Genomic DNA, 13282 nt, shown 5'->3' with positions numbered 1-13282 from the left:
TCATGACAAAGAAGAGATGAGTTTTCATAACCCTATTAGGATATTTTTTAATGTGTACTTTGTATAAAAGAAAAGTAAAAATTGTAGAAAAGTTAGAATAAAATAGGTAAATTAACAAAAACTCTTAATATAAACGTTTTAATTAAGTACATTCTTCTAATCCTTAATCATTTCATACATGTTCATAAAAAAAATTAAGCAAAAATAAAATTGACACAGAATCTTCTCATCTCCTTTGGGATTTCCTGTCCTCTCCGATTCTAACCCGCTCTCGCAAGTTCATCTCGTAATTAAAATCAGAGAATTATACTCGGCTTCAGTCCGGAATTCCATCCCCTTCATCCGCATAATAATAATAAATCCGAAATCTCGTTGCGAAACTCAAATAATAACTTTGTCTTGCCGTAGTCTTTAAAGCTACATCATGCGATGCGATTTTGCCATGCGAGAGCACTAATTCTTGATTAAAATTTTCAGTCCGAAAACTAATAAATCGTTTCTGTTGGATTAAGCAAAATATAAATAAATAGGAAGGATAATAATAATAATTTAAATAAAAAAAGCGTAACCTAATGTGCGGCTTTTTCACCTTTCGCGTATTATTTATAGCAGTTTTATTCGCTCCCATGTGTGTAGCAGGAAGCATCGCTAAAGCAAGGATAAAAAGCAAAAAAAAAACGAAAATAGGATGGAACTGAAAATGTTGGTTGGTTCCTTGCGTTGTTGTTTTGCAGCGCTGCGGTATTTATTATCCTCGTTGATTTGTGAGTCGCCGAGGATAAAAGAACGCAGAAAATGCGGACGTGGGAGGAATAAATTAATGTTTCGTTGGACAAACATACACTTTTGCGGCTCTTTTTTTCAATTAAATTTTTGTTTATAATTTTTTTTCTTCCACCACTTTTTTTCTTCTCATATTAAATTGGATACAATTGTACAAATTTTTATATTAATGTCAACTTTGTCTGGTTTTTTCATATTAATTCTAACAACAATAATTTTAAAAAATCACATTAGTTAAATTGTTTCAAGTTTTTTAATTAATTATAATTAACAATAATAATAGACATTTGATAATATAAAAACATAATTCAATTAAATGTCCACTTTTTAGTGCAATTAGTTATTTTCTAAACAATTAAAATAATGGAAATTTTTATTGAAGAAGCCAAATCTTAAAATTGATATTTTAAGAAACAAATTGTTTCTGAATAAATTTAAAAAAAAATAACTAAAAATGATTGTACTTACCTCAATACTTATTAATCTGTAAATCTACAAAAAAGTTAGTGAAGGTAAGGAAGTAATAAAAAATACTCATTGATTTATGTATTTCGCACTTTTGTTTCTAAAGTAAATATTTATTTTTCAAACTTTAAATATATTTTGTTTGTAATATATCGTGTATATAATATATTCAAAAATCATCCTCCAAAATAAAAGAAAAAAATAACAGTTTAAATGAAAATTTAAAAAAGAAAACAACATTTTCACAATATATAAAAAAAACCCACCCACTTAACGTTTAAACAATTCAATTAAACCTAACCAAATTCATTTACTTCCCTTACACACTCTTCCTCCCATTTCAATTATCAATAATTATTTAATTCTTTTTTGACTAGGTTTCAGCGGTCATCACAAATATATTTATATAGTTTACATCTTTGATTTTATTTTTTTTTGTCTTAAAATTATTTTTTCTTCATTTCCATTTTGACATTTACAAAATCAATGAAAACAAATGAACACACAGTTTTTGTTTTTTATATTACAAAAAAAAATCACCTTTTACTTCTTTTTTGGCTTGCTTTTGAACGAATTGTTGAATGACACAGTCTTGCTCGTCTTGTTTTACTAATGCTGTTTGCTGCATTTCATTTGTTTAATCGTTTTTTTTTTCGCTTTGCCACGTCTTCTCTTTTTCTGGGATTTGGATTGGATTCCTGAAGATCGTAGCAAAGTGGAAACGGTGAAACAGCGCACTTACCTCAAGTTCAAAATTATGTACAAAAATAAACTAAGTCTCGCTAAACTGATTGTAGTAGACGCTGTCGCGGAATTAGGAGAAGTCACTGTAAGAAAGGAAATTATTTGAAATTATAATTTTAAACATTTGGAAATTTTGGTGAATTTTTTCTTAATTTTAACATAAATTTTGCTTAAGTTTTGGTTAAATGTAGATTTATGTTGAGAATATGTTGGCTATATGTTGTTCATGTTATATCTTGGTTAAATGTTGGTTCTATATTGGTTATACATTGAAACTTTTGATAAAATTTGTCTTAATTTATACTTAAATTTTGCTTAAGTTTTGGTTAAATGTTGGTTTATGTTGGTAATATGTTCGTATGTTGGTTATATGTTGTTTATGTTATATCTTGGTTAAAAATTGGTTATACATTAGAAATTTTGGTAAAATTTGTCTTAATTTAAACTTAAATTTTGCTTAAGTTTTGATTAAATGTCGGTTTAAGTTGCTGATATGTTGGTAATATGTTTGTAATATATTGGTAATATGTTGGTTATATTTTGGTATGTTGGTTATATGTTGGTAATATGTTGGTTCTATATTCGTTGGTTCATTGGTTGGTTCATTGAAAATTTTAGTAAAATTTGTCTTAATTTTAACTTAAATTTTGCTTAAGTTTTGTTTAAATGTTGGTTTATGTTGGTAATATGTTGGTATGTTGGTTATACATTGGTTATACATTGGAAATTTTGGTAAAATTTGTCTTAATTTAAACTTAAATTTTGCTTAAGTTTCGGTTTAAGTTGATGATATGTTGGTAATATGTTTGTAATATATTGGTAATACTTTGGTTATATGCTGTTTATGTTATATCTAGGTTAATTGATGGTTCTATATTGGTTATGTTGGAAATATGTTAGTAATATGTTGGTAATATGTTGGTAATATGTTGGTAATATGTTGGTAATATGATGGATATATGTTGTTTAGGTTATATCTTGGTTGTACATTGGTTACATTTTTATTAAATATTGGTTAAATGTTGGTTTATGTTGGGAATATGTTGGTAATATGTTAGTAATATGTTGGTAATATGCTGGATATATGCTGTTTATGTTATATCTTGGTTGTACATTGGTTACATTTTCATTAAATATTGGTTAAATGTTGGTTTATGTTGGGAATATGTCGGTAATATGTTAGTAATATGTTGGTAATATGTTGGAATATGTTGGTAATATGTTGGATATATGTGGTTTATGTTATATCTTGGTTATACATTGGTTATATTTTCATTAAATATTGGTTTAAAAATATGTTTATAAATTCGATAAATTTTCATTGTAATTTTCTTAAGTTTCGATTAATTTTTGGTTAATATTTTTTAATTTAATTCCAATAATTTAAAAATAATTTAAAAAAAATATCTTAAGAATGTTAATTTTTACTCAATGTTTTTCATCCTAAAAAAAACAACAAAATAGGTCATTTCTATTAATTATAAAAACTAAAACCATTAATACCAAAGCCTACATATTACACAAACATATTTCCATACTAATCTCCTTTCAATAGTGTACATTTTCATCGTTTCTGCAAATCTTACGTAAATGTCACGCATATTGCATTGGTGCAAATTGCAGAAACGCAAAGCTTCGTATCGAATTTCCAATGCAGATCTAAGCTCCGGCTTTACGAATTAATACCGCGCATAATACAATTTCTATGATGAATAATGGAATTAGTTTTCTTTATTTTTTAGCTAAAGAGAAAAGGAGCATGCAAATTTATTCCGTCCGAAACTATTCCAACAATTCTAAATAGCTGAAGAAATTCATTTGCATTTTCTTACGCGACGAAGCAGATTAAACGTTTGAATTAATGTTTGCTCCGGTCGGAAAAGTTTCAAATATTATCAATTATAACAAAGAAAGGAAAGTCATTGTATTGATATAATTAATGTTATATAATATATAATTTGTGTTCTTAATATGTTTCAGTATTCTTTAAATCATTAATAATTGGTACTTTTTTTTTAGTAATTACTGTGAAATGTGCATTTGGTAATGATCTTTGTTGTAATTTGTATTATTTGTGGCGAAGTTTGGTAGTTTTTAGTGTTAATTAATGTAGCTAAACTAAATAGGATGAGTGTTGGGTAAATAGCTTGTGGCGTGGGTAAATTAATATAAGCGCGGTCTGGGGAGATGTTCTTTTGCTGGTGAGGGTGGAGAGAGTCCAGTAAAGTGATGGAAGGAGGAAGGAAGTAAGGGATGAGATGAGGACAAGTTGTAATGAGCGGTGGTTGATGGTTTTACCTCTCTCTGGGACGGGATCCTTGGCGTTGTCCAGCCGGAGTTCCGTGTCCTGCTGATACATGTCTGCCACTTGCGCCACGCACCGCAGGATGAGACGTCCTCCACTGAAGTGAGACGGGAATAGGGGCAGTTCCAGTGACAGATCGCTCCAGAACAAATCCTGGGACACGTGTTTCCGTGTCTCGCACTTCTCACAGACCTAAACGAGAGAAGTACAACAAGAGTGTAAAGCGAAGTTAGCGCAGAAGATTCGAGAGAGAGAGAGAGAACGGGGAAAGATAAAGATGGATACCCTTTTGTCTTCGCGAAGTTGTCAATTGTTTTCCAGCAAAACAAAAACTGTACAAGTGGATGGATGTCGTGCACGGAGCGAAGCGGCGCGCAAACCATGTACTTCTGAAACTCATATATTTTGGCAATCAAAACTTCTTTTGATGAAACCCAATTTATAACCGACAATGCCCGTACTAATGGAAACATTAACTCGAGATATATTAGATGATTTATTATATTGTTCACTTCATTGCTTTCTATATACTTTCATATTAATAATATTTCTTTGTGTAATTTTAGTTTAATAAAAAAATAATTTACTTTTGATTTTGTATATAATTTTATACGGAAATTGATTGAGTCAAAATTTGATGAATGAAATATGTGATACAATCGAAATTTTAATTTAAGTTATAGTGAAAATAAAATAGTAACAAAAGAATCTTTTATTAGTTTTTTTCTAACTGATGTTGTTGATGGTGAAATATAAAATTCACCTTCTTGGTAATTTCAGACTTTACTTTATTTTAATATCAACATAGAGAAACTTCTCTGAAAGTTTATATCTTACAAACCTGAATCATCCTTTAATTTAGGTCTTTCAGAATTTATATAAGAAGTCAGATAACAAATAATTTATTGTAGTTGATAGTTGACATTATTTACAATTTATTGAAAATTGAAGTTAATTATGAAATATTTATTAGAATTTCTAAGATTTATTTAAGATGCTGCGATTAATTGTACTTGACATTTGACATTACTTTAAATTTATAATTATGAAAAATTCAGTAGAATTCCTAATATTTGTGATGAGCTGTGACTAATAGTAGTTGAAAGATGACATTACTTTAAATTCATTGAAAATTTAAGTTGGTTATGAAATATTTAGTAGAATTCCTAATATTTATTTGATAAACTTTTGCTAATTGTAGTTGACATTTGACAATTATTTAAATTTATTATAAATTGAAGATGGTTATGAAATATTCAGTAGAATTTCTAATATTTTTGATGAGCTGTGACTAATTGTAGTTAACAGTTGACATTACTTTAAATTTATTGAAAAATGAAGATAGTTATGTTGTCTTTAAAGTTATACAAGTTTATATAAGAAATGATAAATGAAAATATGTAAAAGTTGTTATTAAATGTGTACTCAATTAGAGCTGGAAAACGATTAGAAACTTCTAAGAGCGGCTCTCATCTTTTATCCTCTGCGTTTTCTTCATCTTATGTTGCGTAAGTTTTGGGCGTAGTTTTAGTTACCGCGATGTTATTCATAAAGAAAGTTAATGTGGCAGCTGGCCTGGAGGGTGGCGACGTGCAGTTGGCCTTTAATATGTCCCCGTAGAGGTAGAAACTTTTGTCGGCGTTGAGCGTCGGCGGCGTCTCCGGCAACACTGTAAAACCGCGTCCGTGCAAATTAGCAATTAAAATGCGCTTTTACGGGCGACTACCCTTAACGAACGCGCGGAGCAACCACCCGTTTTTTGTTTGTTTTCGGTTGTGGATGCGCCGGGTGCGAGTTAGAAGATATTATAACATTACCAACGACGAGCATCTCTTTGGAGACGACTGCTGTGGAGAACGGTTCCTCCGTGGTCACTTCGCAGCTGAAGTTTCCTGAAAGATTGAAGCCGACCTTCCTCAGCACAACCTGCCTGTTGTTCGACACGGCTACCTGCAACAATAAGCAAACTTTACAATGATACGTAACATGTTACGTGCGCAATCTGCCAGAATAGAGCAGATGCAACGATAGTTTCGATTAATTTAGTCGATGGATTCACATTTCACCATCGACACACATTCACACGTTTCCTATTTGGAACAATGCTCGGAACCCATTATGCCCCATCACACAATTCTGGACGATAATTCATCCCCCTAAAACTATTTCCAATTCTATTCACCACGCACCATTTCGCTTGAAGCAAAAACACAATTTACCTCATTCCTTATATTCAATTATAAACTGCCTCTCGAAACAACCAAACCAAACATAAACAGCTTTAATAGGAATTTATTGATTCAATCTAATTGCATTTCATTTCATGTTTCTCTTTTACTACAATATTATTTTTAACTAGTAAATTTGAAACTTTTCGTGTTTAATATTGTATACATTTATAAATATGTTTTTGTTTCATTTAATTCTGTAAATTTTTAAATTAAATATAAATTGGGTGGACATATTTTTCAGTTTTAATAAATTCTTTGAACATTTCCAAAAAAGTGGAAAAAGATCAAAAGATGAGTTTCAAGAACTCATGCAATAAGAATGAAATAAACTCTCTCGTTTATCGGTGTTGAGGGGGAAGTGGATGAAGAGTAAAAATAGGAAGAAATTTAATAAGAATTTCATGGTGAAAACGCTAGTTTAAAGAATAAACCGTCCGTATGAATGAATATGTTGGCGCGTTATTTGTAGCGCGAATCCCATTTCCCTCGCGCAACATATCTTAGTCTCGCATGAGCGACGCGGAAATCCCGTTGAATGGAAGAGAAGAAAAAAAAACACGGGATATAAAAAGGAATTTTAAGGAAGAGAACTTGGGTTGCGGACGACGATGATGAAGAAAAAAAAAATACACGCGAACTTTTTCTATATTGCAGAGTCAAAAGTTCAATCTTTTTTTTTCTTTTCATCTCTCTGATTCTTCGCCTCATGTATTTAGGAGAGAGATTAAGATGAGAATTATGTTTGTGCAAAAATTTTATAATATTCAAACTAATCTAAAAAAATCCATATTTTCTTTTTTAATATAGATTTACTTACAAAATGCTGTAAGATTATAAATATTTCTATTGTAAGTTTATTAAAAAAGGTATTATATTTATATAAAATTGTATAAAACTTGGAAAATAATCCTATTTTTTTTATTTAACCTTCTAATTAGATTCTCTATTCTCTAATTATATTTTCAGTTTACAATAAGTTACATGTAATTTTGTTTGGAAATCGAGGTCTTTTTTGTCTTGGATTTGTATTAGAAACTGAGGTGATCGAGAACTAAAGTTATACTGAACTTTGATGAAACTGAGGTTTTCTAGAAGTGATGTTAAAAAGTTCAATTTTTGTTCTTCACTATTTGTCTTTGACTAATGTATTTAGGAGGGTGGATTAAAACGGGAATCGTGTTTGCGTATATATGTGTGATGTGCTGTGGGGGTTTGGTTTTTGGTCGAAGGATTCCCTTTATAAATTGCTAATTTTCGGATGGGCGGTGATGGCCTGACTGAAGTTCGGGCTTTAGATGAAGGGAGGTAACATGCAAATCATCGATTCGATAGTACTTCGAGAGCACGAGATTTGGTCCTTGGGGCTAAATCCATGCTCAGACCGAAACCCTCAAACCATTCTTTGTGACTTGCCTCGCTTGTTTAACTTTCGACCTAGATACATGGAGGGATGGGGGTGGATCGAAGGATGAACTATCGGAACTACCCTGAAAATGTTCTTTGATACGCACAAAGCTCTCATCTCGGCGGCATAAATTATTTCAACTACGACAATGCGCCCCTTTCCTCTGAGTAACTTAATTAACTTTAATCAATTCCCCGTTTTACATCAACGTAACTATCAAAGTTTACATGCGCTTCGTTGGCGATCAGGCCTTTCGCGCTCTCTGTTTCGTCGGTGGAAGAGAGGAGAAAAGCCTTTCGGGCCACCAGAAACACGAGAATCAGAGAGTTGCTCTAGGTTAGTAAATGCTATAGAGAGAGAGAGAGAGAGACAAAGAGAGATAGGCTAGGAGGACAGAATAAATAGACACCAATTAACTATTCCAGTTCACGTACCATTAATACATGCGGCCATGTAATTAGTCTTTGAAATCACAAGGCCAGAGCCGACGCCAACAAAACATTCGGGAGGCCACGAACCGAACTTAACATTATTAATTATGTTGCGATGGAACTTTGAACTACAACCACCAACGGCAGCAACGGAATGAGTTAGTTCTTTGGAGCGGACTACGAAAATAAAATATCTCCATATTATACCGATGTTGTTGTTAATATTCGATTCGAACCAAACTTTTTTTTTCAACCCCTTTTTTATTTATTTATTTTTTTCATCCCCCGTTGAATGTTGACCTTATTTATATCGAGTTCCGCGCATAAAACCATCGGTATACATCACGGCCATTTGCCACGAAATAAATCTATTTTAACTATCATTTCTTCTATTTTTAGACGAATTCCTCGAGTCTCCAGGGTCACGACGCATCCGCAACTTATGGAAAACAGATTATTGCATGTCATAAACTAACGAAAAATACCTTAATGGTTTGAGTTTTTTCTATTATTCATGCTATTGTCGAAAAAGAAAAATATCGTTATTCTGTCTATGGTTTCTCCGTTTTTTTTATTACTATACGCATCATTACTGACGAATCTACTGAAATGTTATATATGTATTTTCATAAATATTATTATAGTTAATGTAACCAAACTTTATATACGAGGACATTAAAAACGTATAAAAATATTCAATACAAAAAGAGACTTGACTGAGAGCAAAAGAAAAGAAAATAATGTATAAAAAAATAATTTTGTATACTGATTTTTCAGAATTTATTTTCGTTTCATAAATACAACAATACCTCACATACTGCTGTGGTAATTGGTTCCACTAAACCACACTAATCAAGGACTATAAAACTGTATAAAAATATACAGTAAAAAAGAGACTTGATTGAAAAAAAGTTTTTAAAAAAAATATTTTGTATACTAATGTTTCAGAATTTATTTTCGTTTTCGTTAATTACAATTTACTTTCTTTTGATATTTCAAACCGTCATAAATACTGCAATACCTCGCATAGTACTGGTAATAAATTCCGAAAAACCGGACTAATCGAGGACTTTAAAACCGTATAAAAATATTCAATACAAAAAGAGACTTGACTGAGAGCAAAAGAAAATTAAATAATGTATAAAAAATAATTTTGTATACTAATTTTTCAGAATTTATTTTCGTTTCATAAATACAAGAATACCTCACATAATTAATAGTTCCACTAAACCAGTCTAATCAAGGACTATAAAACTGTATAAAAATATACAGCAAAAAAATGAGAATTGAATGAAAAAAAAAAAATTGTGTACTAATATTTCAGAATTTATTTTCGTTTTCTTTAATTACAATTTAGTTTATTTTGATATTTCAAACCGTACTATAATAAATCCGCACTAATCGAAATCGCACTTATAATATGTAATTTTAAGAATATCCTTATAGTTAGAGTTTGCAAATTTCAATTATTGTCACTCTTTTAGTTCTTTCTAAAATGTCATAAATTCCGCAATACCTCGCATAGTACTGGTAATAAATTCCGAAAAACCGGACTAATCGAGGACTTTAAAACCGCATACAAATATAAAGCACAAAAATAAACTTGACTGTAAGAAAAGAAACAATTATTTTATGTATTAAAAAATATTTTGTGTATTGATTTTTCAGACTTTATTTTCTTGAATTAAAATTTAGTTTCTTTTGACATTTTCAAACTATAGTGAATCCTCACTATTTGAACTAGAAATATTCCTGAAAAGTATAAACTTTTTACATGCTGAAACTATTTCTCTCTATCAAAGTTACAAAAACGAACATGTTATGCTTTAGCTTTTGCAATGTCCGAAGGTAAAACTTTAACTAAAACTTTAGCCAACGTTATTACGAATAAAGTGAATCTGCCATACGCTCTTTGCAACTGGCTGTTTTTTTTACGTATGATTATATCCTAAAGTGATTGACGAAGTTTTCTCTTAACGTTACAAGAATGGACCGAGCTCTCCGAATGGCTTAAAGGACTCCACGAAGGAAGTTGGACAATTCGGAGAAAGACGATTCGGTAAAATAGACCAAATTAATATATATACGTACGTATTTGGAGGAGATGGTGAAGCTAAGGAAAAGTGGCGAAAAGTTTGAAATTTATCTCTGGCACATTTCGAGTTGTATTGAAAAGCCAAATGGCCTGTGCCCTCCTCCACTGCGTCTCCTTAGCTCTCATATTAATAAAAATAAAATGAACGCATTAAGGATATATATACAAACAGTTCTTAGAAAGTTTAAAACCTTAATAATGTAATAAAATAACTTGGTGATATTACCACAGGATTGGACAGCTTTCTTAGATTTTTACTGTCGGAGAATCCTCTTAGACTTTTACAATTTTTTGCACTTATCTCAGTATGTGAGTTTGAAAGTTTCCAAATGTATTATACTTGAATTGATTTTTAGAGCTAAGACAAATTTACTTAAATTTAGGTTTAAAAAATATATGTTTTATTTAATTCTTTCTGTCGCTTATTGTTTGATAGTTGGATGTAATCTAATACAAATTCTGTATCTTCTTTGAGAATAATCTTGTATTTAACAGATCTCCTGTGGCATTAAGTTGTCTTGGAGGATCTCTAATTAGGAACTGGTCTGGTTTGCTTTAGCAATTGAAAAGACTTTAACATCCTGTACGGTTAAGAAGATTCAGAGACCAATTAGAGAAGGTTTAGCTTACGTCCACATGTACTCCGGGGAATGGAAAGACTTTGGTGTGGGGCAGTTCGCTTGGGGTGTATCTGTAGAACTCGTGATGTCCTCTGTACCACTTGACCGTGTACAGCTGCGCCCCTTCAAGATTGTACACGCATTCCAGCGTTGAAGATTCGCCCCGTTGCACCACCCTCGGCTCGATTTCCAGCACGACATCCTTCAGGCCTTCAACGGGACCTGTAAACAAAACAAAACAAAAAAATTAAAGAACGCAGAAAATAAAACGGAAAGGTAAACATTTAGAAAATGTTTGTGAAAATAAACACAATTGAAGGGGAGAAAAACAAGAGCTGAAATATGGCGGAGGAGGTGCATTGTCGACGGAAAACGGTTTGGCATCCATCGAGGGAGAAAAATTTTACTCCCTTTGTGCTTATTCCGTCGATGTTATACGAGGCATATTGTTCTTGCACGAATGGAAGATATACGGAGATTGGAGCGCATATGCATGCATCGTTTTCAGCTTCTCTCTCTGTTATATCTTTATGCATGCGACGAATTTCCCTTTCACTAAACCACAAATTGTTCGGTTCGAGCTCGATGAACTAATGCAATGCGCAGAAATAAAAACAGATACATTTTCGTTCCTTTATTCGGTGCATGCGTTTCCTTGATTTATTGCGAATCAATTGAAGATGTGCAGAAAACTGCGACCGAAATGCACGAAGAATTTATTTGAGAATGAACTTATTTCTTTAGAATCGACGACAATAACAATGTTGGGTTTATTTACTAACATTGAAAAAACTTTTATTATTTATTTGCAAAGCTAAATGAAATTAGTTAAAATTTTATATTTTTTTTAAGAATTTAGAAATTTAAAGCAATATTGCAAAGAAAACACAAAATTAAACATTTCAATACATTATAACCTATTGACCATATGTCTTTCAGCCCAATAAAATGCAATTTATCAAATTAATTTAAAAATATTACATCATAATTTTCTTCTAACTTTTAAAAATTTTAGCAATCTTTCATGTTTTATAATAAAATTTCCAATAATTTTATTGAAAATTATATTTCTTTTTATTGAAATTTATATCTCAATTTATATACATTACATATACATTTTTTTTATATATATTTGCAAATTATTAATTGCAGTAAAATTATATTTTAACTATAACAATTATAAATTTTCAAAACTCAATTATTCTAAATCGATTATTGTTATCAAAAAAAATTACGTTTCATAATTTAGTATTGATAAGAAAATACATTAAAACTTATCCAATAATTGAATCCCTCCTAATTCCAATTCCAGTAATTTATGTAATTTTCATAACACTTATTTTGATAAGACACAAATGGAAATTGTGGGAAATTATGTGTATTAGTTACATTTTTTAAAAGGGGAAGTAAAAATGACCTTTTTTTAAGTTTTAGTCAAAAAATAAATAGAATAATAATAGAAAATTTATTGTTAGAAAGTTTGAACAAATAAAAATTAAATTTAATACTTTAATAATTTAAAGTAAACAAATATAAGAATAAAAGTAATATTTGTGCACAAACTTTCATATTTCCAATAAAATTATACAACAACTCGCATAGTTTGGATTCACTATAGTACGGTTTGAAGACAAACTACATTTTAATTGAGCAAAAAAGTTCCTCGATTAGTTCGTTTTTTAACAGTTGAAAATTAACGGAACATATCTGGATTATGCGAGATATTGCTGTACATACGCACAAATAAATACATAAAGAAAAGGTTTTTTTACAAAAAATTTCATTATTTATCATACATTATTATGTAATCATTAAAGTATAACAATTGATTAAGTGTAGTTTACATATAACTTATTTTGATAAAAAAATTAAATTGTAAATAAATTTGATTAGTTTGAACTGAAATAAAAGTAAATAATGGATACATGCATATTAATTTTAATTACAATAAAAAACTTCATGAAATGACAGTAATATATTTAACTGTCTTACTTTACTACTTTAGATAACACTTATAAAATTATCAAAAGAGGATAATATAATGATTCAATATTGTTGTGGATTTGAGTAAGTCTAAGTACTTCAATCTACTTGTTAACAAGATGAAGAAAGAAAAAACTGGGATATTTTACACACCAAAAAAAAATAACTCTTTGGCTGAATATTCTGAAGAGGGGAAAAGTAAATCTGCTACAAATTAGAC

General features: G+C 30.3%; 1 protein-coding gene across 2 annotated transcripts in view; it reads right to left on the bottom strand.

The window, feature by feature from the left end:
• Positions 1-1746: 1746 nt before the first annotated feature.
• The window catches only part of LOC108559490, a 28876-nt gene continuing 17340 nt past the window's right edge, over positions 1747-13282 (bottom strand). For both annotated transcript variants that reach the window (XM_017916792.1, XM_017916798.1), the window contains exons 2-6: positions 11090-11301; positions 6115-6247; positions 5833-5966; positions 4291-4489; positions 1747-2075 (exon numbers count right to left, since the gene is read on the bottom strand). In XM_017916792.1, the coding sequence (XP_017772281.1) occupies positions 1987-2075; positions 4291-4489; positions 5833-5966; positions 6115-6247; positions 11090-11301 (767 nt within the window). In that variant the 3' untranslated portion in view covers positions 1747-1986. The remainder of the gene's footprint in view (positions 2076-4290; positions 4490-5832; positions 5967-6114; positions 6248-11089; positions 11302-13282) is intronic.

Source organism: Nicrophorus vespilloides, unplaced genomic scaffold, assembly GCF_001412225.1.
Source record: "Nicrophorus vespilloides isolate i.1.1-1 unplaced genomic scaffold, Nicve_v1.0, whole genome shotgun sequence".
In the NCBI taxonomy this organism is placed as follows: domain Eukaryota; kingdom Metazoa; phylum Arthropoda; class Insecta; order Coleoptera; family Silphidae; genus Nicrophorus; species Nicrophorus vespilloides.
The sequence above is the reverse complement of the archived record's forward strand: the minus strand, read 5'-3'. Positions and strand labels throughout refer to the sequence as shown.